The sequence below is a fragment of the Ochotona curzoniae genome, unplaced genomic scaffold, assembly GCF_017591425.1.
Source record: "Ochotona curzoniae isolate NIBS_2020 unplaced genomic scaffold, NIBS_Ocur_1.0 contig_391, whole genome shotgun sequence".
Lineage (NCBI taxonomy): Eukaryota > Metazoa > Chordata > Mammalia > Lagomorpha > Ochotonidae > Ochotona > Ochotona curzoniae.
This window is the reverse complement of record NW_024466043.1, coordinates 14,593-39,746: the sequence shown is the minus strand read 5'-3', so window position 1 is coordinate 39,746 and position 25,154 is coordinate 14,593. Positions and strand designations below refer to the sequence as shown.

The 25,154-nt window shown below is 38.7% G+C and overlaps 2 protein-coding genes across 7 annotated transcripts in view; both read left to right on the top strand.

Annotated features, from left to right (window-relative positions):
* The window catches only part of LOC121158908 (dynein heavy chain 14, axonemal-like), a 38,652-nt gene extending 32,334 nt beyond the window's left edge, over positions 1–6,318 (top strand). Inside the window, exons 9-10 of the mRNA XM_040983928.1 lie at positions 5,306–5,570; positions 6,041–6,318. Coding sequence (XP_040839862.1) covers positions 5,306–5,570; positions 6,041–6,090 — 315 coding nt within the window. The 3' untranslated portion in view covers positions 6,091–6,318. The remainder of the gene's footprint in view (positions 1–5,305; positions 5,571–6,040) is intronic.
* Positions 6,319–9,595: 3,277 nt separating this feature from the next.
* Positions 9,596–25,154, top strand: part of LOC121158907 (dynein heavy chain 14, axonemal-like) — a 29,568-nt gene continuing 14,009 nt past the window's right edge. For all 6 annotated transcript variants that reach the window (XR_005884271.1, XM_040983922.1, XM_040983926.1 and 3 more), the window contains exons 1-7: positions 9,596–9,745; positions 10,400–10,744; positions 12,888–13,229; positions 13,678–14,047; positions 15,867–16,057; positions 20,330–20,451; positions 23,407–23,578. Coding sequence is in view for 5 of the 6 variants with exons in the window: in XM_040983922.1 (XP_040839856.1) it covers positions 13,077–13,229; positions 13,678–14,047; positions 15,867–16,057; positions 20,330–20,451; positions 23,407–23,578 (1,008 nt within the window). In the remaining variant the exon portion in view is untranslated. The remainder of the gene's footprint in view (positions 9,746–10,399; positions 10,745–12,887; positions 13,230–13,677; positions 14,048–15,866; positions 16,058–20,329; positions 20,452–23,406; positions 23,579–25,154) is intronic.

Sequence of the window (25,154 nt, the reverse complement as noted above, 5' to 3'; positions counted from 1 at the left end):
CCCCACTGCTTTCCCAGCCACAAACAGGGAGGTGGATGGGAAGCCAGGCCACTGGGACAAGACTGCTACCCGTATGGGATACTGGAATGTTCATAGCAAGGACTCTAGCCACTAGGCTATCATACTGGCCCTATGGTCATCATTTTAATGCACTTTATACTCAAAGACATTCTTTGCCACCAATTGTAATATTCAACAAGTAAAAAGACCACACGATCACATTTCCATTGGAGTATAAACATGGGCAAAAAATGACATTTCTCTCCCAAAATGATCACTTCACTTTTTTGTGTTCCATATCAACTGCTGTTTATCATACAAAATATGTATTTGTCTCTCTGAGCCTGGCTTGGTTCACTAAGCATAATTGTTGAAGAAGACAGGATTTCATTCTCTTATGGCTGAGTACTATTCCATAGTGCATACAGACCATGTTTTCTTTAATCATCCTTTGATAGGTTGATTCCATGTCATAACTGTTGTGAGTGGAGCTGCAGTGCTCAATGCAATGGTGAGATATAGGAATTATTCAGTTGTGTACTCATGAGTGGCTTGTTCTCTTTATTCCCTCTTTCATGTTGAGTAACAAAAATTAATGCGTTCAATGTAATAAAATTTGTCCTTTATTTAATGTTTGAATTTTCCCCATCCTGAAGTCATAAAGATTTTTTTCTATATATAATTTCCAAAGACTTTAAAGATTTTCCTGCATCCTTGTCTTCAGATTTCATGGAAAATCGTTTGTGTGGGCCACATAAAGTAGGGGCCACATTGCTTAATTGCCGTACGACCATTTCCCACTGGGTAGTTTGCTTACTGCACTATCCTTTCCTGAAGGTCTTGGACGTCTGCTCCACTCTCCATCCTAATCATATGTTTTCTCTTACCTATGCTATGATGCTGCTCTTTGCCTATCCCTGGGCCAGTTCCACATTGGACTAATTCTGTAACTTTGGAATTAGTCTTTTCTGTGGCAACTGGATTTTCTTAGTCCCCCCCTTTTCCTTCTAACAAGAACATCTTGCCTCATCTCACTCATTTGTTCATCCACATAAGCTGCAAAATCAAGCTTTATTCGAAATCTGATTGAAATAGTCTAGATTTAATTGGATATTCAGGGGAGAGAAGTTAATATTTCATGGTATTCAATTATCCTCCCCTGATTGTAATTATTCTTTAATGTCTTCCATAGTTATTTTTAATGAAACTCTTGAACACTTGTTCGTTTAAATGCTTTATAGTCTTTATATTCCTGACTTGTACACTAAATGAATCATTGTTTTAGTTGCTTCTACTAGTTCTTTGATAGACAGTTTGGAGCAGAAAGATGTCAAACACACACGCACTCTATCCATTCTTTCCTCTGTATTAACGTTAAATCAACATCATGACCCTTTTCAAAGTTCCGGATAGGCATCGCACAGTTTCTCAGCAGACAAGGTCATTCTGTTCACGTGGAGATCCTGTTAAGTTGTTTCATACTGACCATTGCTCAGACGCTGAAACCTAGCCTTAAGTATTCTTATATTACTGCTCGTCATATTGAGTGTTTTTCTTGTATTAGATTTGTATTTTTTATTAGTCATATTTTCATGACTACAATGAGATACCAGGAAGCAGCCTACTTTTTAAAAGAAAAAAAAGGTTTAACTGAAAGTTTCGGAGATTCAAGTTCAAGAGCAGAAGGCCCCCTTGGTTGACCACTGGTGAGGGTGATGGGAGAGCAGTGGCAGGGCATGAGGAAGGCTCGCTGTTTGGACTGCATCGTCTTTGGACTTCTCACTCTTGGCCACACCTGCTTTCCTCCCCTCCCTTCCACAGGTGTTGACCCTAATCATACTGCTTCATCAAACGTATTACCTTTCTTGGAGTCTGCTTCCCAGGAAATCCAACCTAAGACAGTATTTATAAAGAGATGGTATTTTTTTCCCAGTTGCTACATAGCATTTCTGTAATATCAAATTTAGTAGTATTGTCCACTGGTTGTACACAACTGAAGTTCTCTCTAACACGTTCCTACTACTGACAAGATTGCAATAAACAGCCTCCTACAGACTTTCTGTGAACGAGGTAAAAATCAGCTTGCTGAGTAACTCACGGGCTCCATGCACTTGATTGAAAACACTGCCACCCCACATTCAAGACAACATGGAAGCTTCATTCTCACTACAGGTGTATTTCTTCACACCGGTATCTCCATATCTTTGTTTCATACAAGGCCTTTCTTTGTATTTGATTATTTTAAAAAGAGTAACAACTTCTCCAGGGCCCAGCGCAGTAGCCTAGTGGCTAAAGTCCTAGCCTTGCACACACCGGAATCCCATAAGGGCACCGGTTCTAACCCCAGCAGCCCTGCCTCCCATCCAGCTCCCTGCTTGTGGCCTGGGAAAGCAGTCATGGACATCCCAAAAACCTTGGGACCCTACACCCGCATGGGAGACCCAGAAGAGGATCCTGGCTCTTAGCTTCGGATAGCTCAGCTCCTGCCATTGCAGCCACTTCAGGAGTAAATCAATGGATGGGAGATCTTTCTCTCTGTCTCTCCTCCTCTCTGTGTATGACTTTGTTATAAAAATAAATCTTTTTTTTTTAAAAAAAGAACTTCTTCAATCTGATATGATAAATATTGCCCCTCTATTTCCAATGAGATTTCACATTTGTTATTGATTATTTTACTACTGTGAATCACTTTGTTGATGATTTTTTAACAATTTTTACTGTTGAATTTCTTACTGATTTTTAGAAGTCTGTGTGTATATTTTAGATAATTCCTTGTTAATTTTTTACTTTGTCAGTGTGATCTTACAACTTTGTCCACATCTGTTAAGTAACAGTTATAGATGTCTGGTAACAGAAATTCTCATTTACATGTTCTCCAGTTCTGCACTGCTTCTGATCGTCCAGGTTGTTGCAAGTAGATTTTACTGACACTCTCTTGTGAAGCTGGTAGGACTCACCCTACCCCAGTTCCTTCTTTTCTCCTACAGTGAAGGTTTTGGCATCTTGCTCATACTTTGTACTCCAGTACCTGACTTTGGTTTCCTCTTATTTGTATTTGTTCTAAACTCACATTGGTGCTTCTTTGGAATTCTTGTATCTAACTCCAGATGAGATAGATAACTGGCTTACTGTAGGGTATGTCGACTCAAAGGTGCTTGTGTGCAACCAGATGAAAAGGGCAGTGTTGGTAATGAGAGAGATAAGACCTAAGTTGTGCAGTTGGTACTCTCTCCTCCTTCTTCCACTCCCATTTTGCAGGATACAGAATTTGATTTATTTAGATGTGGCTATTTTTTGGAGTATATAATTTAATAAAACCAAAATGTTTATTGGCTTCTTCTTAACCCCAAAACGTAACAACCAAAAGATATATATATTATCACCAAGAGGTTTTCAAGCCCTATTTCATGTGCTAATGAAGGACTTTGGAGTCATAGACCCATTACTGATCTGTAGCTCCACCACATGCCCGCAATACATCTTTGGCAATTTAGGCTCCCTGACTTTCAGTGTCTGTATGTACAATACGAGTAACAGCTTCTGACTCCCAGGGTCAATAGGAGGATGAGGTAAAGGTAAATTGCTTACCAAGTGCTGGGACATAAGGAACAATCATCAAATAGTAACTAATTATATATAAAGGATGGTTATAGGAAAATTTTTACATATTGTAATATTGGAAGCTATGATTTGAAGCTATAAGATTTGAAGACCAGTCATTCTCAGAGTTAGAAGTTATTTTCTGGAGTAAGATCAGTAATATTTTACGTATGTTAGGAATTATCTCTCTTTTATTGGGATAAACCCAATATGTAGCATAGAATTTTATCATTTGAAGTGTACAGTTCCATTTCTGTGATTTTTTTTCAACATCTGAGATGGGAACTGTCCCCTTCTGTGTGAATTTCTTTTAACCAATGTGTTAATTTACTTATTTGAATGGCAGAGAGAAGGAGATCGTTCTCCCATCTGCTGGTTCAGTCACCAGAAGGTGGGTCTGGACCAGGAGAATCCAGCACCTTATCTCAGTCTAAGCCTCACACATGAGGGGTCAGGGATCCAAGCATGTAAGCTATCTCTGCTGCTATCCAGAGCATGTCCCCACAGGAATTTTGAAATGGAGCCAGGACTCAAACTCAGACACAATAATATGGGATGTCAGCATCCAAGCCCCACCTGGCTTAACCTCTGTGCCAAATATCTATTCTTTGTGTAAATTTTTGTTTTTGAAATGGATTTGTTCATCCGTTTATGTGCAAGGAAGAGAACAGAGAGAGAGAGATTCCATTTACTGGTTTACTCCCCAAAAGTCCCAAACCACCAAGAATGGACCAGGCTGAAGCCATGAGTCAATAATTGCACCTGAGTCTCCCACATGGACAGAAAAACATCAAGTGCTTGGGTCATAATTCATTGCTTCCCGGGAGCATTAATAGGGAGCTGGGTTGAAGCCGAGTGGGCAGAACTCGAACCGGAATTGTCAAAGTGGTGGCTTAGCCCTGCTGTACCACAGTGTCTGCTTGATTCATCCCCCCTACCCACACACACACACACAACCTGTAAAACTTTAAGACTTAGAAGTTAGCTTCAGCATCCATTCATGCTCTTTCCCCAGTAGCTTAGTGGCATGCTAATGGAATTTCTTTCTACTTCACGACTGAATCTAAGAGTTGGATGTTCTAACAGGTAATTCAGATGATCATCTGAGAAACATGTAGGAGTAATTATGCAAAAGCCATGTCAAACATGACATACTATAAAACATGAGGGAAAAAAGGTTAATTAAGAACTCATACCCAGATAGAGCTTAATTTTAAAAACATGGCATAAGATACTGATATTTAAAATTAACTGTTTTTCAGTGGAGATAGTTGTACTAGAATATGTACCTACGAGTGAAGAACTGGCGTCTGTAATCATGGACTTGAAGTGTGTTTCTTATTCATAGTTCTTAAAGCTGAGTGCAGTGTAGGATTGCCGTTGAACTTGAAGCTGATCTCAAGTCCTGGACTCTGTCCGCAAATCTCTTGTGATGGGGTCTAAGAAAGTATGTCTCTGATACTCTCTCATGCTACTAATATGTATCTACTCTGACATCAATCTACACAATTTGGTGGAGGAGGGAGAATCTGTCATAAATTACCAGTTAGGTCATGTTGGATTTATTTTAACACACAAGCATTAGATACGTGGTAATATGGGACTATTCTGTTAGACTAGAGTTAAAATCTATCATTGCAAATCTCAGTGTATTATTCATTGGTTACATGTTGTCATTGGCATTCTAACCTATCTGTTAAATTAGACTTTGAATTTGCAAACAATATATGCACCAATATTTGAAGTAAATCTGCGCTTGAGAGAGTATACTGAGAGTAATTCATCAGAAGACTCCAAAGAGAGCTTTCATGAATGTGCCGACCAATACTCTGAAAAGTACGTGCTGTGCGAAGATGCCAAAGAGTCGGAGAATGCAGACTACTACTATGACAGCTGTAACTTCTCTGAAGAACTCCAGAAAACCAAGGAAACAAACAAGCCCTTGTACAGCCTCGAGTATATTCTATCAGGTAGGACAAAAAACTACTGAAAATGAAATGAAATGTCTTAGCCAGTGAAACATATGTTGGAAAATGTTCATCATTTGTGTATTATCAGCTCATGAAAGATGGGTTTTACCCATTTTAGATGGTGCTAAAAGTAAGCTTGCATATTTAGATCACTCATGGCACCTGTCAGTTACAACACTGTCATTCCCCTCACCGGGATATATTTACAGCTTCTTGCTGGGAGGGGTCTCAGCCTTTCTCCATCAGCATGAGCAGTAGCAGGTGTGTGTTACAAAGGTACTCCTGGCTCCAGTTGAGATCTCCTTTGTCCCCCAAGGAACTGGCATCTATTGGTTGCATCCTACCTTTCAGTGGGCTCGCTAACTTATTTTTAGGTCATCTGGAAATCTCTGAAATACATTGATTTGTCATTTATCTGAAATCAGTGTCAATCACCTTTTTATTTTCTTTGTTTCAATGACATCTTACAGACACAGAATTCACAACTGAGTTTGCGAATAAGTGCATATATGGCGAGTAAGTATTCAACTTTTTTCCTTTTTATAAGCCTGTGCTTTTTTGCTTTAAAACTTAACAGTTTGCCACATTCACATTATATGAGGACATTATACTCATATATACTATTTTTCCTGAAAATGGAATTGTTAATATCACAAAGCGGGGGATTCATGATACTGATCATTAATGGGAGCAGAGGCTCTGCATATTGTCAGATTTGGTATTATTTGGTGAAGTGATATTTAACTATATTCCAAATGATATGATGTCCACACAAATATTCTCTGTATATTGATTTCCTCAAATAAGAGAAGATGTGATATTTGTGTGTCTGGCTTATTTCGTTTGATATATTCTTCAGGTTCATCTATTTTGTTGCAAATGGTAGGATTTCATTGGTTTGAAATGGCAAGTAATTATATTTTATATTTATTATATTCTTCTGGGCAATGCTTTTATTGTTTATTTTTTCTCAGACTTTCAGCTTTCCCTATCCATCTCTCTGTGGATCCTAACAGATTGGAGTTTTCTATGAAAATTCAAGATATGTTGGCCAAAATTGAAAAACGTATAAGTAAGTATCTTAAATATTTAAAGCAATGCATCGCCTTTTTTGGTAGTATTTTCTTGCATGTTAGTATCTGAAGCTTTTACTCAAGGATGTGGCAGATGTTGCACAATATTAGGAAATCAGAAATTTCTTCTAAATTCACTATTTGGGACCCAGAAGTGTACATTTGTGAACTGTATACCTAACCAAAAAATATGTGAAAGATGGGAATTAGGAAAATAGCCCTAAGCTTCAGTGTTCCCAATCATGCACTTTAGAATTGTATGACACTTTTAAATGTCAGAAAGATAAATTTGTAACTTGAACTAAGGGACTACACTATTGTGATAATGCAGGAAACAATAGCAGGAGGGGGAAATGGAGAGTGAGAAAGGGAAATGATGGGGGTAGGATCAAGATGATGGACCAGGATAAGGACACATTTAAACAGATTGAGAATCATTAACCAGGGGGAAGAAGAGATGGCACATTCCAGCAAATAGGCTGGAAGACAGGCTTTCTGTAGAGGGACACCTGGAGACTGACAGACGCGGGAAAGCAGCAGACAACGGTGTGCTGTTGCACTGACCAGATACTCCAGTGGCAGTCGGGGCAGTGATTAGAGCTCCACTGGTGGCCAGAACTCCACCAGCAGCCAGTGGGGAGGGGAGTTCACTGGGAGCTTAGCAGATGAACCCAGGCAAAAAGCTGCCCATCCTGCTGATTTGTTTGATTTGACCAGGAGCAGAGACAGAGCAGCAAATCCCATACAGGTGGTGTGGGAACAGGGTGGAATTTATAGCCCAGAACCCTACCAGAGTTGCATTGGGCACCATTTTGTGTAGAGAAGTAAAAGCTTTGGGACAGGACTATACATGCACTAAGCTGGGAGCAAACTCATTTCTGGCCAGCATGGCATACTACAGGTTTCACCCAAAATAGGTCCAGGTATCCCCTAGATTTAATAACTAGCAGGTCCAGAACTCCTTGAGTCGCACATCAGGTGCCATTTTGTACAGTGTGGCAAAGGCGAACATTGGAGGGACAACAGTGAGCTACACATGCACTAAACTGGGAGCAAACTCACTTCCAGCTCAGTGTATTGCACTGATCTCACATAGAAAATAATACAGACTTTGGCTTCTGGTCAAAATAGGTCTGGGTGGCCCTCAGACCCAATGGTTAGCAGTTTCCAGCCATAGCAGCACCACCAACAACCTAGCCATTTAGGACACATGGTGTTTCCCCAATTCTGGGAACTGCTTGATCCTGAAGTGGGAGAAAGTTTGTACAGATAATGGTGTAGCCACAACATGGGATCACAGGAGGTGGAGACTGGTGAGCCAGGAACTAGGGCTGTGGAGACCATGGTAGAAGCCTAACACAAGAATCCAGATCTGAAACTCACTGGAGGGAGTGGCACACTCATCCCTTCTGTTGGCTAACTCAATGTTCTGTTTCTTTGAGCTGTAGTTCACTGTCTAGATGTACCACATACCATAAACAGACTGTTTATCCATTCAAACCTGGGTTGTTTCTAGTCTTGAGCAATTATGAGTAAGATTTCTAAAAACAGGACCCAGTGCAGTAGCCTAGTAGCTAAAGTCCTAGCCTTGCATGTGATGCCGGGATCCCATATGGGTCCTGGTTTTAATCCCAGAGGCCCCGCTTCCCATCCAACTCCCTGATTATGACCTGGGAAAGCAGTAAAGGAGGGCCCAAAGCCTTGGGACCCTATACCCACATGGGAGACTCAGAAGAAGCTCCTGGCTTTGGATTGGCTTGGTTCTAGCTGTTGAGGTCACTTGGGGAGTGAATCAGTGGCAGAAGATCTTTCCCTGTGTCTCTCCTTTTTCTCTGTATGTCTGCCTTTGCAATAAAAATAAATACATCTTTAAAAAAAGATTTCTAAAAAGATTCACATACAGGTTTTTGCATGAACACATTTTGGGGTTTTTTGTGTGCGAATATTTAGGTGTAGGATTGCCAGATCATAAGTAGATATATGTTTCACTTGATAAAAATGCCATATTTGGTTTCCAAAGTGATTGTATGATTTTTGCATTCCTAACAGCAAATATGAGTTCTGGTCCATCCATATTCTTATCAGTACTTGATATTAGAATGGCTTAATGAAAAAATTCTGACAATAGATGCTTTGTGATATCTCCTTGTGACAATCTGTGCTCCATTAATAATTAATGTTTTTTTACTCTTTGTCATGCTAATCTACCATCTGTGTATCTTCTTTTATCAAATTGGGAGTGTTTGTTTACTCTTAAGTTGGGTTGTGAAAGGTCTTTATATGTGCCCTGAGCTGAGTCTGTTAGCTTACATGTGACTTGAAGACATTTTCTCCCAGGTCAAGCCCTGTGTTTAAATTCTTGTTCATTTTGCTAAAAGTATAATTCTTTAGATTTTTCTTTAATAGATTGTGCTTTCGTTTTGTGTCTAAAAATTTTTTACCTAGACATCAAATGACCAACTCCTTCCCTGGGCATCGATGCAGCAAGAGCAGGCCCCACTGCCCTCCCCACTTGTGGGTATAGGAGGAAGAGGAAAAAACCGAAGCATTTGTCTCACCCAGCTGTTTGTTTTCTTTTTGCCTACGAACATCAGCTGTCCAGCCAGCCTATGAACTGACAGCAGACACTGTGTTCCAACTTTGTGTTCCCTTTAATAGAAAATTCCAAATATGAATATGTGTTCACGGATATATTTTTGTTTTCCATGTAAATTAGACCTCCCTCCTTCACCATCACCCCACTACCTATCTGTGGTTCTTTCATTTGTGTAATATTCAATCCAAACCTGGCTCCAGTATTAAATTTCATGCATCATAACAATAGAGCTTAACCTAAACAAAAAAGCCTTTGTCTTCAATAATCCTAGATGTCATGGATAATTCTGAAGTGTGACTTTGAGAAATATGCAAATATTGACTTCTGAATTATGTGTTTTAGCCACAATCACTCCTCTATGCCAAGGTGCCCGGCTCTCTATATTTACTGACTTGCTTCCAATTACGAGTTTATCTAATGATAGAGAATGTCTAAAAAAAACTAAAAAGACTGAATGGCCAGATCATCAGCTACTTTTTGAAATGGATCCTGACTACCAGAATAAAGTAAGCTATGACACAGCTGGTTTGGGGAAATGCTTGGTTAAAGGGTAGATGACCACTTAGGTGGATTTTTAAAAGTTAGAGTATCATAATTCATGTCAACTTGAAACTCATTCCCAATGTTCTTCTCCATTGCCTTCCCCATAAACTTACTTCTGCTCACTTCTGTTTCCTCCAGCTTCCAATATGAAAATGAGCTTTCTTTTCTGGCTCCCATAACATAAGTTGATCTGCCAGCCCCCAAAGCTGCACAGGGACATCTATCTAGATGTCTTTGTTCAAATTTACAAAAGACTCTCATCGGCTGTGTTTTAGGTCAGAATTCCACCCTATCTAAACTGGCTTTGCCTTTGGAATTGGATGAGGCTGTATGTCCTACAGGAATCTATTACAGCCTTTCCTAAGGCTACACGCCTTACTCTAAAATGTGTGGTGAGCAAGGGAACAACAGATTGGTCTCTTCAATTTTAAAGTCCAATAGCCGAGTGAAACTTTACACGAAATCCGATTATTAGAAAGTTACCTGTGCTTCCTAAACTGCTGTTTCTAGCATATCTAAACAGTTAATTAAGGCTCCAAACAAAATGGATCCCACATCTCACTTTCTTCACTCTGGAGATGAACATGCTGACAAGCTTTCTGCATGTCCACTTGCAGATTGTGAATCTCCTGACCATCATTGGTGATTGCATGGGCCTCGTCAATGACTACAGCTCCACGTTCATCAAGTACAACATCATGATCGGGAAAGCCAAGATCATTAGTGTGAGACTGCCATCCGTGGGAGAATTAACTCCAAAAGAGTTTAAAATTCTACTCAATAAACTCCGAAACTATCACGGGCATATGGTGGATATGGTCATTGAAAAGCGCATTGGTATTTTCAAAGTTACAACTCTGGAATATCAGTCACAGTGTTTACCCTGTGTTGACAACTCCGTACAGGTGGTTCACACCCTGTTGGAATCAGTCATCGAAAGAAAAAATGCAAATCTACTGGCAGTGAGTATTTGGAAAATTCCTATTGTGTAAGAATCTGCCAGATAAGAATTGGTAACTTTAAAAAGTACTTGTAACGTATATATGATTAGTATTCTCTGAAAAATTCTGATGTGCTAACATGCTCCTGTCCTTGATCAAAACTCACATCTTTGGAAAAAATGTTTTTGAAGATTTATTTATTTTTCTTGGAAAGGCAGATAGACAGAGAGGAGGAGAGACAGAGAAGAAGCTCTTCCATCTGATGATTTACTCCCTAAGCGGCTACAATGGCTGGAGCTGAGCCAGTTCAAAGCCAGGAGCCAGGAGCTTCTTCCTGGTCTCCCACACGGGTACAGGGTCCCAAGGTTTTGGGCTGTCCTTGACTGCTTTCTCAGACCACAAGCAGGAAGCTGAATGGGAAGCAGGGCTACAGGGATTAGAACCGGCACCCATATGGGATCCCGGCATGTTCAAGGCTAGGACTTAACCACTAGGCCACGGTGCAGGGCCCCTTAAAAATTTTTGACATCCAAAATTATATCCTATATCATTCACTTCCTCCCTCCTTTCACTTTTTTCTTTTTTATTACATTTTTATTTATAGAAGATGAGCGAATTTCATGTATTTCATATATACAGATTTTAGAGTTTAGTGGTTCTTCTCTCCTGCTTTTCTTGGTTTTTCTTATGATTTTTAGAATGGCATAGTTGCAGTCTATTTTATAATCACAAGTTTAATTCTTCATTAAATAAAGAATTCAACAAATAGTATGTTTAAGAAACTACTTTGCTTCAAGAGATAAGGGCTGTAACTAAATCTCAAAATGTCAGTTTCACTCACATATATTAAATGTTTTTATAGTCCGTATACTAGTTACTATAGATCTGGGAAGACAAGATATTTGCATTTTGGGGACTGGTCTGTTTCACTAAGCATAATAGCATGATAGTTTCCAGTTGTATCCATTTTGTTGCAAAAGACAAAAGTGTTTTTTTTTTTTTATGGCTAAGTAGTATTTCCGTAGTATATATGTACATTTTCTTTATCCAGTCATCAGGTAATGGTCATCTGGATTGACTCCAAATCTTACTATTGTGAATTGAGTAGCAATAAACATAGGGGTGCAGATAACTCACTCACATTCTGATTTCTTATTTGAGTTCCACATATGAGGGAGACCAGACAATATTTCTGTGTTTGGTTTATTTCAGTCAACATGATGGCAGTTTGAACCATTTTGCTGCAAGTGATAGAATTCCATTGTTTTTATAGCCGAATAATCTCCTTGTCAGCGCCCATTTGAATCCCAAAAATGCAAGGCGAGGACTTTAGCTGCTAGGCTATCATGACAGGTCCCCCTGTATAAACTTTATTTTGCATGGTGATCTATTTTTATAATAAAATATAATTAAGGGAAAACATGAAGACATATGTAAAAAGTCAATTTTTGGAGACTGAAAATTGATCTTTGAAAGTATAACTGAATGTTATACTGTGCAGTGGCTCAGTGACTGGATCCTTGCTAGCCAGCGCTGGGATCCATATGAGTGCTGGTTTGTGTCCCAGCTGCTACATTGCCAATCCAGCTCCCTGCTTGTGGCCTGGGAAAGCAGCAGAAGATGGCCCAAAGCCTTGGGACCCTGCACCTGGAAAAAGCTCCTAGCTTCAGATCAGCTCAGCTGTAGCCATTGTGGCCACTTGGAGAGTGAACCAGCAGATAGAAAATCTTTCTCTTTTTTTGTGAATCTGTGAATCTTTCTTTCCAATAAAAAATCATTTAAAAATATATGTATTGTGATATATATGAAATTTGTCCACTTTGCATAAATTATAAAAATTTTAAAATTCTAGTACATAAATGTTCAAGACCCGACACTCATTGCTATTCAAACACCAGTTATACTCTTGCTATTTTCATTACATTTATTTCCTTAAAATAATCAGAATTTTACTTTCATGTCTTAGTAGCATTTATTTTATATGTGATACACATTCAGACACATTCTGTGAACAGCAGGATTTGATCATGTTGATGTCCTAGTAATTAAATCATATCTGTGTGATGCCTTTTCTGAAATTACATTTATATCATTAAAATTAAATGGTCTTCTAAATGAGTAAAAAGTCATTACATGATTATAATTGACATGTTAATGATTGCAGGTCGTAGAATCATCTTTGTGACAGCTGGAATGTAATCCCATTGAAATAGAAGAATTTGTGGAACATTTTGGTTTTTTGGACACAATTTCTTCAAAAATATCTCAGTTGCAAACTGAGCATGTGGCAATTTCTCAACTGTATTCTGTTGTGCAGAATATCCAGATCCATATTTCAGAACAGCTAATTGCAATGTATCAAGTCCTCCTGGCCAAGTTCAGTCAACTGAAAACTTCAGTGAAGTTACATGAAACAAACAAAGATGCTACCATGGTTAAATTCAGAGACAATTTGGAAGCATATGTCACTGGTCTACGGGTTGATGTTAGTAATTTAAAAACAAAAGTGAGTCCTTTTAGTGCATTTTTTTCCCATTAAAATTTTGTTCTTAGTGTCATGGATGCCATGCGTTTGGATCTGTGCTTTTCATGAACTCTTGGCTGATCTAAACCAAGTATTCCCACCTTGGGGTTCACAGACACAATTTTGGTGATTTGTGAGCTTGAATGGGAAATAAAATTACCTCTCTACAAGTGTTTTCATTGACTAGGATGTAGCGTTCTCTTTACCTATGAATGAATATAGTCAACAAAAACAATCATAGATGTCAACGGACTGCCCAGAAGAGCCCACGGTTTAACAAGTGTTAGGAACTAACATCGTGCTAGGACTTTGGAGCACATGGTGATGACAGTTCCAAGTTGCTAACAACACTTAGGTTACACAGCCACAGGGCTCTGTCAGTAGAACATTAAGTTATGGACAGTGCGGTTTTTTACTTTTTTTGTTTCAGATAAGAACCCCTGTTCTGTTGTGTGTTGGGACTCAAATGGCAACTGCTAAGGAGATGATTCAGACCCTGTCTGAGGAGGCTGCAAGCTTAGCTCACAGAGTGAGATCATGTTCCGGCTATCAGGACCGCTTCGACGACTGCCACTTCTCAATGCATTCTCTCACGATGGAGGAAATTACACAGATTGTGTTCACAGAAATCTCTGACATCCAGAGTGACTTAAGTCTGAGGAAGTTGCTATGGGAAACACGAGAGGAATGGGGTACCCTCTTTCGGGGATGGAAGAATTGTTTTCTTCATGCTATTGATGTAGAATCAATACAGAAAAATGTCTTCAAGTGCATGCACACAATCCTTTCACTGGAAAAAGGTGAGTGTGTTTGTTAAATTTTCTGCCCCAGGACTGCTCATAGAGGCCCATGGCTGGCCATGCTACATTCACCTGCAGGCAGAGGCAGAGAGATATAGCTAGAAACTGTACAGACAGAAACTATTTGGTGAACCAAGAAAAAGATCAAAATTTTACCAAAGAATCTTAAAAAAAAAAAAGACTATTTTAAAATCTTTTGTTAAAAGCTGAGTAGAATTACAGTCCACTAACCTTGATGCTGCGTCCCAAGGCCTTGCTTACGTATTCTGATAATAATCATCCACCATTGCCTACCCAGATCCTGGCTGTGTCTACTTAAGGTGATCTTTCAGGAGTGGGAGAAAGCCAAAAAGGCATTTGGAGAGATCTTTCCACATTGCTAATCATCCAGTTTGAAATCTTGGTGCTGCGTAAGTGCAGCCATGGTGAGAGTGTAAGGGCACAGGCTGGCCAAGAGGACATCCTGGGCTCCCACAGGTTAAATGTCTTCTCCAGAAAAAAAAAAATTTGTGTGTTTCTTCTAAATTATACAGTAGTGTCACACAAAGTTTAGAGAAGCTTCAGGCCATCAGAATCTTCTGTTTCAGCCTGACCCTGCATCCACACCTTCCAGCTTGTCCTGCCCTGGCTTCCCAGGACAAGTTTCAAAATAACAAGTAGACAATATTTTCCCTTATTTGTAGTTTCCTGGATGAAATTTTGCTCTTTGTCAAAGACTCAAATGGCAAAAGCCCCGTTACTCTTGTGACATCTGATTCTAAAAGGTCTTCATAAATACGTTGCTAATCAGTAGAGCTTTATAAAGGAAGTCTTATCATTACAAGTTATGCGTGTATGGCTTTTAATTCTCATGAGTCCCCAGTTTTGTCTATGTATTTCCACCCTTTTTCTAAATTGAGCAAAAAGTAAGTTATAAGGATAAACATTCAAAATTTTTTAAGCTTCATCATTCCGTGGTTTGTTGTGAGCTTATAAGTTACAAAGCTTGTAAATTTTGAGCTTCCTCATTCCATGGTTTGCCAGTGCCAGAGAACAGGTCATCTACATTTCCTATATTTCAGTGTTACAAATATTTTCTTTTTAAAAATGGTAGTAGTAGATGTGATTTTTTTTTAAGATTTAGTTATTTATTGGAAAGTCAGATATACAGAGAGGAGGAGAGACAGAGAGGAAGATCTTCCATCCGATGATTCACTCCCCAAGTGAGCACAACAGCCAGTGCTATGCCAATTTGAAGCCAGGAGCCAGGAACTTCTTCCTGGTCTCCCAAATGGGTGCAGGGTCCCAAAGCGTTGGGTCGTCCTCGACTGCTTTTCTCAGGCCACAAGCAGGGAGCTGGATGGGAAGTGGAGCTGCCGGGATTAGAACCGGCGTCCATATGGGATCCCTGCATGTTCAAGGTGAGGACTTTAGCCACAGGCCATGCCACCAGGCCCGATGTGATCTTTTTTTATGCTTAATGTTCTCAGTTAACCAAATTTAAAAGTTCAAAATATAAAACAGTTGTGTGTGTATGTATGCGTATACGTATCCAGCTCTATATTTATCTAGTCTGTGAAAATTGGGGAAGTACTGCAGTTACTGGGCTTTAATCATCTGGGATTTTAGTCACCTGTCCTGATAATTATCTTTTTATTTTAATCTATCGTTGATTCTTATAAAATGGTAAGGTTAATAAAGCTTATTGTCTTTTATTACAATTCAAATTCCAAAGAACTGATTTAAGGTTGTTAAAGTTCTAAAAAAATTGTACGTTATCAATTTTCTGCTAAAATACAATGAAAATATTATAGACCTGCTGCCTTTTTGTAATTTATAGGTTTGCCTGCCAATGATGTGCTCACAAATCTTAAGCAATCAGTGACAGAGTTTAAGCACAAGTTGCCTGTCATCGTAGCCCTGGGAAACCCTCATCTCAAGCCCAGGCATTGGGAGGCTCTCCAGGAAATCACTGGGAAGTCCGTTACCCTTTCCAAAAGCCATACAATCGAGGACCTTCTAAACCACCAGGTAAATGAAAATAGCTTGAATACCAGAAGGGCCAATTGTAAGTAGGTAAGTGATTGTACAAAAGTCAGGAATTAGTAAAATCAGCTATCAGAATAGGAGAATAAGTCTGTCAGACAATAGGTGGGAGGAAATTAAATTTCAGTGGAGAGGCTGAGTGAGTGACTCTTCATACCATTATAATCTTTGTGATTAGAAATGAGTGATACTAATTTTCATGCACGACAAATGAAATTAATATTGTATTATTTGGCCATGCTACTACTAACAGAATATGTCTTAAAGGAATAGGAAAATCAAAATTACTGTAGTTCTGTTTTGTATAAAATTAATATATTATTAAGAACATGTTAGGATAGTTTTACCAATAGTTTACTGTTACATTTTAAAAACTTTAATAAGCTTTGCCATATAAGTTTTAATATAAAAACACATTTTCCAGTATTCTCAAGACTCAAATGTTTCCTTGCCATGCACATCTTACAATAAGCTTCATCTAGATTTAATGTTTCATGATTAATGATATGTAACAATAACCAGCATTTAAAATCTTTAAGTCTAGCAAATGATCTGTTGTGATGAGGAATGTGGGATTTAAAAAAACTTCAAAAAGCTAATTTATTTTTAAAAATTAATTATTTTGATTTTCAGTCCTAATCTCAACTTCATTTCTGAACTTCAGACTTACATATCCCACTTCCTATTCAGGGTCACCACTTGCATCTCTAAGAGATATTTCACAGTTAGCATGACAAATGTGTTCACTTTTCATTCTCCTTTTACCAAAATCTACAGTGCATCTTCCCCATATCAGTTGGTGGTAGTACCTTCATTGTTTTAGTTACACTAAAAATCATGGAAGAATCATTGAATTTTTTCTTGCTCTCTCCCACTCATCCCATTTAAATATTCTTTTCCTGAGATATTATTAGAGCTTATTATTATCCTTACTGGTCTGTGTGACAATGAGGGATTCAACATGATACCTAGATAACTTCAGGATGTAAGGGCCGTTGCCAACAGCTAAGTTGATTCAAACCAGCATGCTAAAAATCTACCACTTGTCAATAATACAATGATTTTTCATTTTTTAAGGACTTAATTATTTTATTGGAAAGGCAGATCAGATTTACAGAGAGAAAGACACAAAGATCTTCCATTCACTGGTTCACTCCCCCAAATGACCACAATAGTGAGAGCTGAGCTGATCCAAAGCCAGGAGCCAGGAGCTTCATCCAGATCTCCTGCGTGGGTGCAAGTACCCAAGGCTTTGGGCCATTGAATGCTGCTTTCCCAGGCTATGAGCAGGCAGCAGGATAGTGTTGTGGAGCAGCCACAACACTAACCAGCACCCATACTGGGTGAGGATTTAGCCACTGAATCATCACACCGAGCCCAATACAGTGATTTTTCAGTCTTGGGTAGAGAGTAAGTATAATAGCAAGCAACAAAAGTTAGAGCAGGTAGAAACAGGGGAGTAGCTAATTCCTAGGTACAGCAATTTCAGAAGCTAAAAATGAGACTGGAGCTGCTCACTTTTGTTCATATGTAAACTACTCTAATTTGAACTCTCCCAAAACTGTGGGAATAGGCGTCTTCCGCTTAGAAACAAGCTGAGCAATTGTACTGGGCCCCCAACTCTCATTCTTTCACTCCGTGGAAATGATCAAGGGAGTGGTGATGGATTCTTATTTCTAACCAGGGATTCAAAGTCATCAGCTTAGGTAGTGAATGTGAAGCTGTAGAGATGGAAAGCTCTGTGTTTACCTCTGTTGTGGTGAGTGTGACATTCTTTGAATTTATCCAGGGGGAACTGGAAGTTGATACACATGGCAAGAAGTCCCATTTACAGAGTGCCAATGTATTTTGAGAGACAGGTCGTCAAGGACATGTGGTAAAGGAAGGGAAATCATGAACTGAGGTTCGTTAGAGCTTCATTCTCTTAGCTGAATATAGCCCAAGATTGGAGAGTAAAATTCCACACAATTAATTCAGCAGTTGGCAGAATAAAGGAGCCAAACTAAAGAAAATACCATTGCTATTAGTGCAAAGGAGAGAAAGCTGATGTAAACATCAGCTGCATATGGGCAGAGGATGCATATTCTTCATTATGACTAAAGTAAGAAGAAAATTCAGAAATTTCACAGAGCATGAAAACTTTAGGTAGGTGGTTTAAAAGCTGAAAAGGCCTATGACCTGAGGGTTAGATCATGGTGTTTCTGGTTAGTATGGAAACCCAATGTGAAACTGGATCACCGTTATTCATGATGATCCTTTCAAAGTGTACCTTCATGGTTTGCATTTTAAATGTACCAGGAATTGTTTGCCCAACTCAGTTTTAATAGTCTGTTCATTTTAGGTATTTTATTATGAGCATGAGATCAAAGAAGTGTCCGCCTCAGCAACTAATGAAGCTGCTCTTGAAAAGCTGTTGTCAAAGATTGTTCATCTTTGGAATACCACGCCCTTACATTTAGTCCTTCATCGCACAGAGAACTATTCTGTCTTAATAATTTCATCCTTGGATGACATATTCGCTCAGTTAGAAGATTCTCAAGTCATACTGGCAACAATTAAAGGCTCTCCCTACGTTGGGCCCATTAAGGTCAGCATTACAGTAAAAAGAAAATGCTTTAATTTTCTCAACTTCTGTTCACTTTGATTTTTTCCATTCTGTGATTTTTTATTGGACTTTGGATTATGTAAAGCATTTATATATTTAGGAATGAGATTAACAGCTTGAGTACAGAAACTAACTTTGAAAACAATGAGGATTGAGCACTGTCAGAAATTTTAATCAGACTGGACAAAATAAATGTAGACCTTAAAAACATATGATCCTACAAACTCTGAATTTTGCCAGCAATGTTCAGTGTTTTCTTATTATTTCCCATCAGGCAGCCCACTATCCAATGAAATGCCCAAAAATCATTTTAAAGCTTCCAGGAAGGAACAAAAATAGGCACAATGATATAGTCAATGGCAGCATTAATGTAATTGATCACACACATACACCTGCTTTTAAAAAATACAACATCCAGTGGAAAGCAGCAGCAGTGTAGAACAAGAAGAGAGCATCCCTAGCCAGATAAAGGACACCTGTGAGGACCAAAAGATGCATTTAATATGCTGCTTACTGGTGGAATATTGCAACCTCCTTCCCTACGACATCCTGTCACCATTGCAAGAAAAATCCTAGTCCATCTGTTAAGCAATAGAAACCTATAAAATGTTCCTTATATTCACATGAATTTAATACTAAGCACCTATTTAAAACCAATGAATTCTATTTTGAGAAAAAGTAAATGAATTTTAGGAAGTTTTTGGGGCAGGAGATTATCCTAGAAGAATCAACTTCAATCTAGCTATCGGTACTGAACAATTAGATATTGAAATTTTTTAATAATTACAATAATATTAAATGTGATATTTTTAGGTAAATCTGACAAAACATGGGTGTGTAGTGTCTGTGCAAGGAAAACTAAAAACCCCTCAGAAATTAGGACTCGCGTGAAAGATTGATGTGTCGTGTTCATGCATGAGAAGTAAGACAGGAGTAGAGGAAGGGTTTGTACAGGGAACCTTTCCATGTAATGGATTTTTATTGTCTTCATTGTGCTAATCATTCCACAGGTATAAGCAGACGTTAAAATCTATGCAGCTATAAATGGTGCAGTTTGCCACCTATCAGTCATACTTCGATAAAACTTTCAAAAATCAAGACATACGGAAGTAAATATCAGAAAACGAATACAAATGAGTTACAAGTGGTTTTATTTTTGAGTAGCCAGATAAAAGGATGGCCCAATTCATTATCTTCAAATAAGCATTTCAGCATTAATGTATTTGCCATGATTTTTCTACTATTTTAATATAATATTTGGAAACGATTTGTTATATCCACATGACAGAAATTTCTGAAATCATTTTAAAATGATATCTCTTAAAAAGTGAATTGCAGAATAATACAATTGCTTTTATGCTGAAGGGGAAAGTGCTGAAAAAACGTACGGACTCCCTAATGGTGTTTCCTCTGTGATAGGAATTATGAAACAAATGTTGAATGGGAAATATTTATGCTTAATTCTGTATGTCTATATGTGTTACTCAAACCTTTTTGAGAAGATGTATACATAATAAGAGAATTGGGTAAACAAACATCTCAAACTTCAAAAATGAAATACAGTGACTGATAATCACTGTTCATCTTAGTTTCTATTTTATGACTCTTTACAATTTTGTATATTTGCCAGATATTTGTTTCTGTCCTTGCAGGATCTTGTGCATGAATGGACTAATAACCTGACTGTGTTCTCTTATGCCCTTGAGGAATGGATGACTTGTCAACGAAACTGGCTTCATGTTGAGCCAGTCTTTAACTGTCTAGAAATACAAAGGTAAAAAAAAAACAAAAAAACTTAAAATACCCCACTTAAGATTTGGAAAAAGAAAAAAAAAGTGGTTGGTTACCTTCTGTAATCCTTAAGAAATGAACAGTATAGACATTTGAGTATAATGTGCTCAGTAAAAACTTTTTTCTTTCACAGGAAGTTTAAAAGTATTAACATTTAGGAAAAAAGCCTTATTTCTCCAATTCTAAAAATTTGTATCTATTGGATATAAGGAGTGTGTGCACAAACACCCCATCCACTACTGCACTCTTCAGATGCACAGACAGAGCAAAGCAGGAGCATGAACTGGCTCAGGATCCCCACATGGATCAAGGAACTCCACTTGCTACTGTCTTCTTCCCTTTTTTATTATTATTATTTTTTATTATTCTATAGGCCTGCGTTAGCAGGAAGCTGACGTTAGGAGGTGGAGGTGGATATTGAAATCAGACATTCTGATATGGCACATGGGCATCTTAACAGGTGTCTTACCCACAAAGACCAAGTGCCCACCCCTTCACAATTATTAACATGAATATGTATAAAGGACCGTGGGGCAAAGTGTCAGATGTGTTGTTATCTTCCTTAAATGATACTTTGATGGGTCTGTTTACTTCTGGAATATCAGTGTTGTTTTAATATATGTAAAAAACACTTTTTAGTAGCCTTCATACTTTAATAAGATTTTTTTTATTTGGACCAGGTAAAGGAATAGAAGACCTGGGAAACTATCTTAAAAATTCTATATTTGCTTTTATTCATAGTATTAAAATCAATTAGCTTTTAACTCTTAAGGGTAATCACTTAATAGTCTTAATAGTGCCTTGGTTGAGATGAATGGTTACCCAAGAAACTATCTAGGAATCATTAATGATTCAGAGTAAATCATACAAGCTAGTGTAGGAGCCATTCTGAAATAAAATGGGAGGTCATGAAGTATGTGAGTGAAAGGTTTGCACGGTAAGAAAGACCACTCATATCAAGATAAGTATACTAAGCATAAGTTGGGGGGAAAAGAATAGCTATCAAAAGCTTGAAAAAGAACTGCTTTTCTGGGAATAATGTCCATATTTTATACGTATTATTATGTATCCTACAAAAGCTTGGTATTCTCCTGTTAACCTGCAGATGGTTGTAAAAAAAAAAAAAAACACTCACACACACATAGTTAAGCATATCCATAATGGTTGCAACAGCTTTGAGGCTCAACTTTAAGTTTCATTATTGCATTTTAGTAAAAATTTCTTAATAGAAGAGCCAAACACATAAGTATCAAAATACCACTGCTCGTTGCTCTTTTACAGGATTTACTGAGATTGAAAAGATGCTTTTAAACAAGGGATGCCGAAAGCACTTATAAATATGTCTAAAGGAAAGAAAAAAATGGACTATAATAGGCCATAGTTTGATGCAGAGGGACAATGAGCCCTGATCCCAATGGGAAGCATCGGGGCAGGGAGGGTGGGGGAAGCAGTAAAGAACAAAAGATCCATCTTAAGGGAGAATGTTGTGAAGGGAATGGGTGAGACTCAAGCCTCACCGTAACACCAGAGGAGTTGGGAGAGTGCTTAGCAGAAGGGAACATCCAAGTTCCTCTCCTAATCGGACTTTTTTTTTTTATTAATGGCATTGCATTATGGGCACTGGGATTTCCCCCCACACCTCACCGAACCCTCTCCCCATGGTGGATTTCTCCACCTTGCTGCGTTACCGCAGTTCAAATTCAGTTGAGGTTCTTTCATTGAAAGTATTTACCAAGCATAAAGTCCAGTGTCTTATTATCCTAGTGGGTTCAACGATTTCTTGGTGAGACCATCTCTGGTCTGAAGGTAAAGCCAGCAGATTATCATCCCAATCAATTAAAAGCCGGAACATAAAATCAACAGCCATTTACAACCTTATGGCATTAATTGACATGGTATTTCCTAATCGGACTTTGATCAAGCTGCAGACATGTCTAGGGCAATCACCCAAGGTGTGGAAGGTGATGATGGTGGAAGTATTCTCAGGAGAAATTGACATTTAGAGTCTAGGAGGGGGCTTCCCTCCTCTGGAGAATTCTGTGGAGAAAGAATGCTTGAGTATGCTAGACCAGTGTTGGCCAGGTATGATTTTACATATTTGGGGACATTTTGCAAAGTCTATCAACATTTTTTAGCTGCCATCTAGTGCATGAAGGTCAAATCAAATGTCACACACCTAAAGACTTCCCCCTCACGGCCTCCTCGCTCAACTTCAAGGCATGAAGCATTTGAAGGAAATGACTAGGGTGGGATGGCTGTGGGATACCCAGCTGAGCAGAGAGGAAGGAGCTGGCCCACCAACTTTTGAAGATACTTCAACAGCAGAACAAACATTATCAGCAGATTAGCAATGTGCATGTGGAGAGGCAGCCACATGCTGCTCTCAGAGGAGAGGAAACAGTGATAATATTCTGTGAAGGAAACTTTCCCTACCAGGACTGACCCCTGCCTCGCATTTCCTCATCCCCTAAGACTAGTAGATCGTTCAGGGAACCCCTCTTATATGCTTGTTCCTGGACCGAGCATCCACTGCCTTCTCATGTCATAAACAGATTACTCTTCCAGAACCCAGATTAAGCAGTGTCCTGTTCAGGAAGCCCCTTCCATACCCCACTGCTTCTCTCGAATTCCACCCATGGTTGGTTTTATTCCATGTATTGACACACAAATCACTACTTTATGTAGAATCCATGCACATCTGTCTTCTACCACATAGTAAATATGCTCTTGTTAAATGATCTTACATTTCTTAGTATGGGTATTATTCATTTAAAGTGAGCACTCAGAAGTTACCTTTAATCAATGACTGATGAAGAAAAATAAAACGCACAAAGGTGCTTTCTAAATTAAACCATGAAATGTGGCAATGTATTCAGGTTGCACATTTAAATCATAGGACTTTAAAAATATAAAATTTCATCCGTTTTTTTTTCTAAAGGCAGCTCCCAGAAGAAACAAAAGTTTTCTCTCAGGTGATTTCCACATGGAAAGAAATAACATCCAAACTACAAAACAGACTGAATGCTTTGCAAATAATCATCTCCAAAAGAATACCCGAAATTCTGAAAAATTGTAATAAACATCTTGAATTTATAAAGAAAAGGCTTGAGGTAAAAAAAAAAAATGAGGAACAAAAATCATACCAATCCTAAAGTAGTGAATGATTTTATTTTGCAGAAGGAGTGTAATATACAGTAGAAACTAACCTCAAATTCTCTTCTTCCATAGCATATAGTGAAAATATTCACAAAAGCAATGGGAGATGGACTGACGAAGTGATCTTAGGCAAAAATACTAAACTTTGAAGAGCCAGAATTCCATTATCTCCTTTTAAGTATATTTGTTTATCTTGTATTTATTTGCAAGAGAAGGAAACCAACTGCTTCCACATGTCAGTTTAGTCCCCAAATGCTTGCACTGCCAGGGCTGGGCATAGCTTTACCGCCTCTGTCACCTGGGTGGCTGGTACCCAAGTATGTGAGGTATCATCTTTACCTCCCCAGAGTGTGCAGAAGCAGGAAGCTGGATCGAAGCAAAGGCAGGACACAGTCCAAAACTCTCTGGTGGGATGGAGGTGGGGTGTAATAAATATCCTAAGCAAATGCCCCAAGTTCTATTAAGGTTGAGAAAAGGCAGAGGTACCTTGAGGGGCTTTGTTCTAAATGGGAGAGCATAAAGCACAAGAATTGGCACAAAAAGTACTTCATGAAGGTTAATTATTTTATTAGTACTAGTACTGTGGTTTTTTTAAGATTTATTTTTATTGAAAAGTCAGATTTACAGAGAGAAGAAAAGACAGAAAGATTTTTCATCCACTGGTTCACTTCCCAAATGGCTGCAAAGGCCAGAATTGAGCTGATCTGGAGCCAGGAGCCAGAAGCATCCTCTGGTTTCCCACACAGGTGCAGGGTCCCAAGGCTTTGGACCATTCCCTACTGCTTTCCCAGGCCACACACAAGCAGAAAGCAGGTTGGGAAGTGGAGCAGCCAAGACAGGAGCCTGTGCCTGTAAGAAATGGAGGTATTTGAATGTAGAGGATTAGCCTATGGAGCCATTGCACCAGCCCCAAACCACTACTATTAAGTTGATAAATGCAGCAAAAGTTCAAATAGAATATGTTGATGGGCTTATAAATTTCTGATTGTTAAAACATTGAATTGTCATCTTGACATACATATTGCTTAAACAACTAGGTTCTGGTGTTTGAGATTCATGATGTACACATTTACTTTGCTTCAAAAATCAAGATTTTTTTCAGGCATCACTTTTCCTTGTTAAACACAGGACACAGATACCAGGATGGCTCTTCTGGAGTATTTAACTGTAGTCAGGGCTTCTATATAGAAAGTTCTTCCAGACAGGCCTTCTTCTGGAACAAGCTATGATCTAGGACAGGTGGTCGTTAAGCCTTCCAGTTATATTTGACACGTGCCTGAATTATTACTGAGGATGATTCCACACCAGTCATTTAATCATGGGCTGAATACTGACTTGGTCCAGGCACTGCTGCTGCTCTGTACTGGTTCTACAAAGTTAGAAGACACTTTGCCTACTACTACAGAACTGCAGTGTAAGAGATGAAAGAGCAGAGGGGCATTATAAAACGAAGTATGCCATGACAGCTTGGAGAGTGAGGCCGCAGCAAAGAGAAGAAAAGTCCCCGTACTGAGAGAAAGGACACTTAAT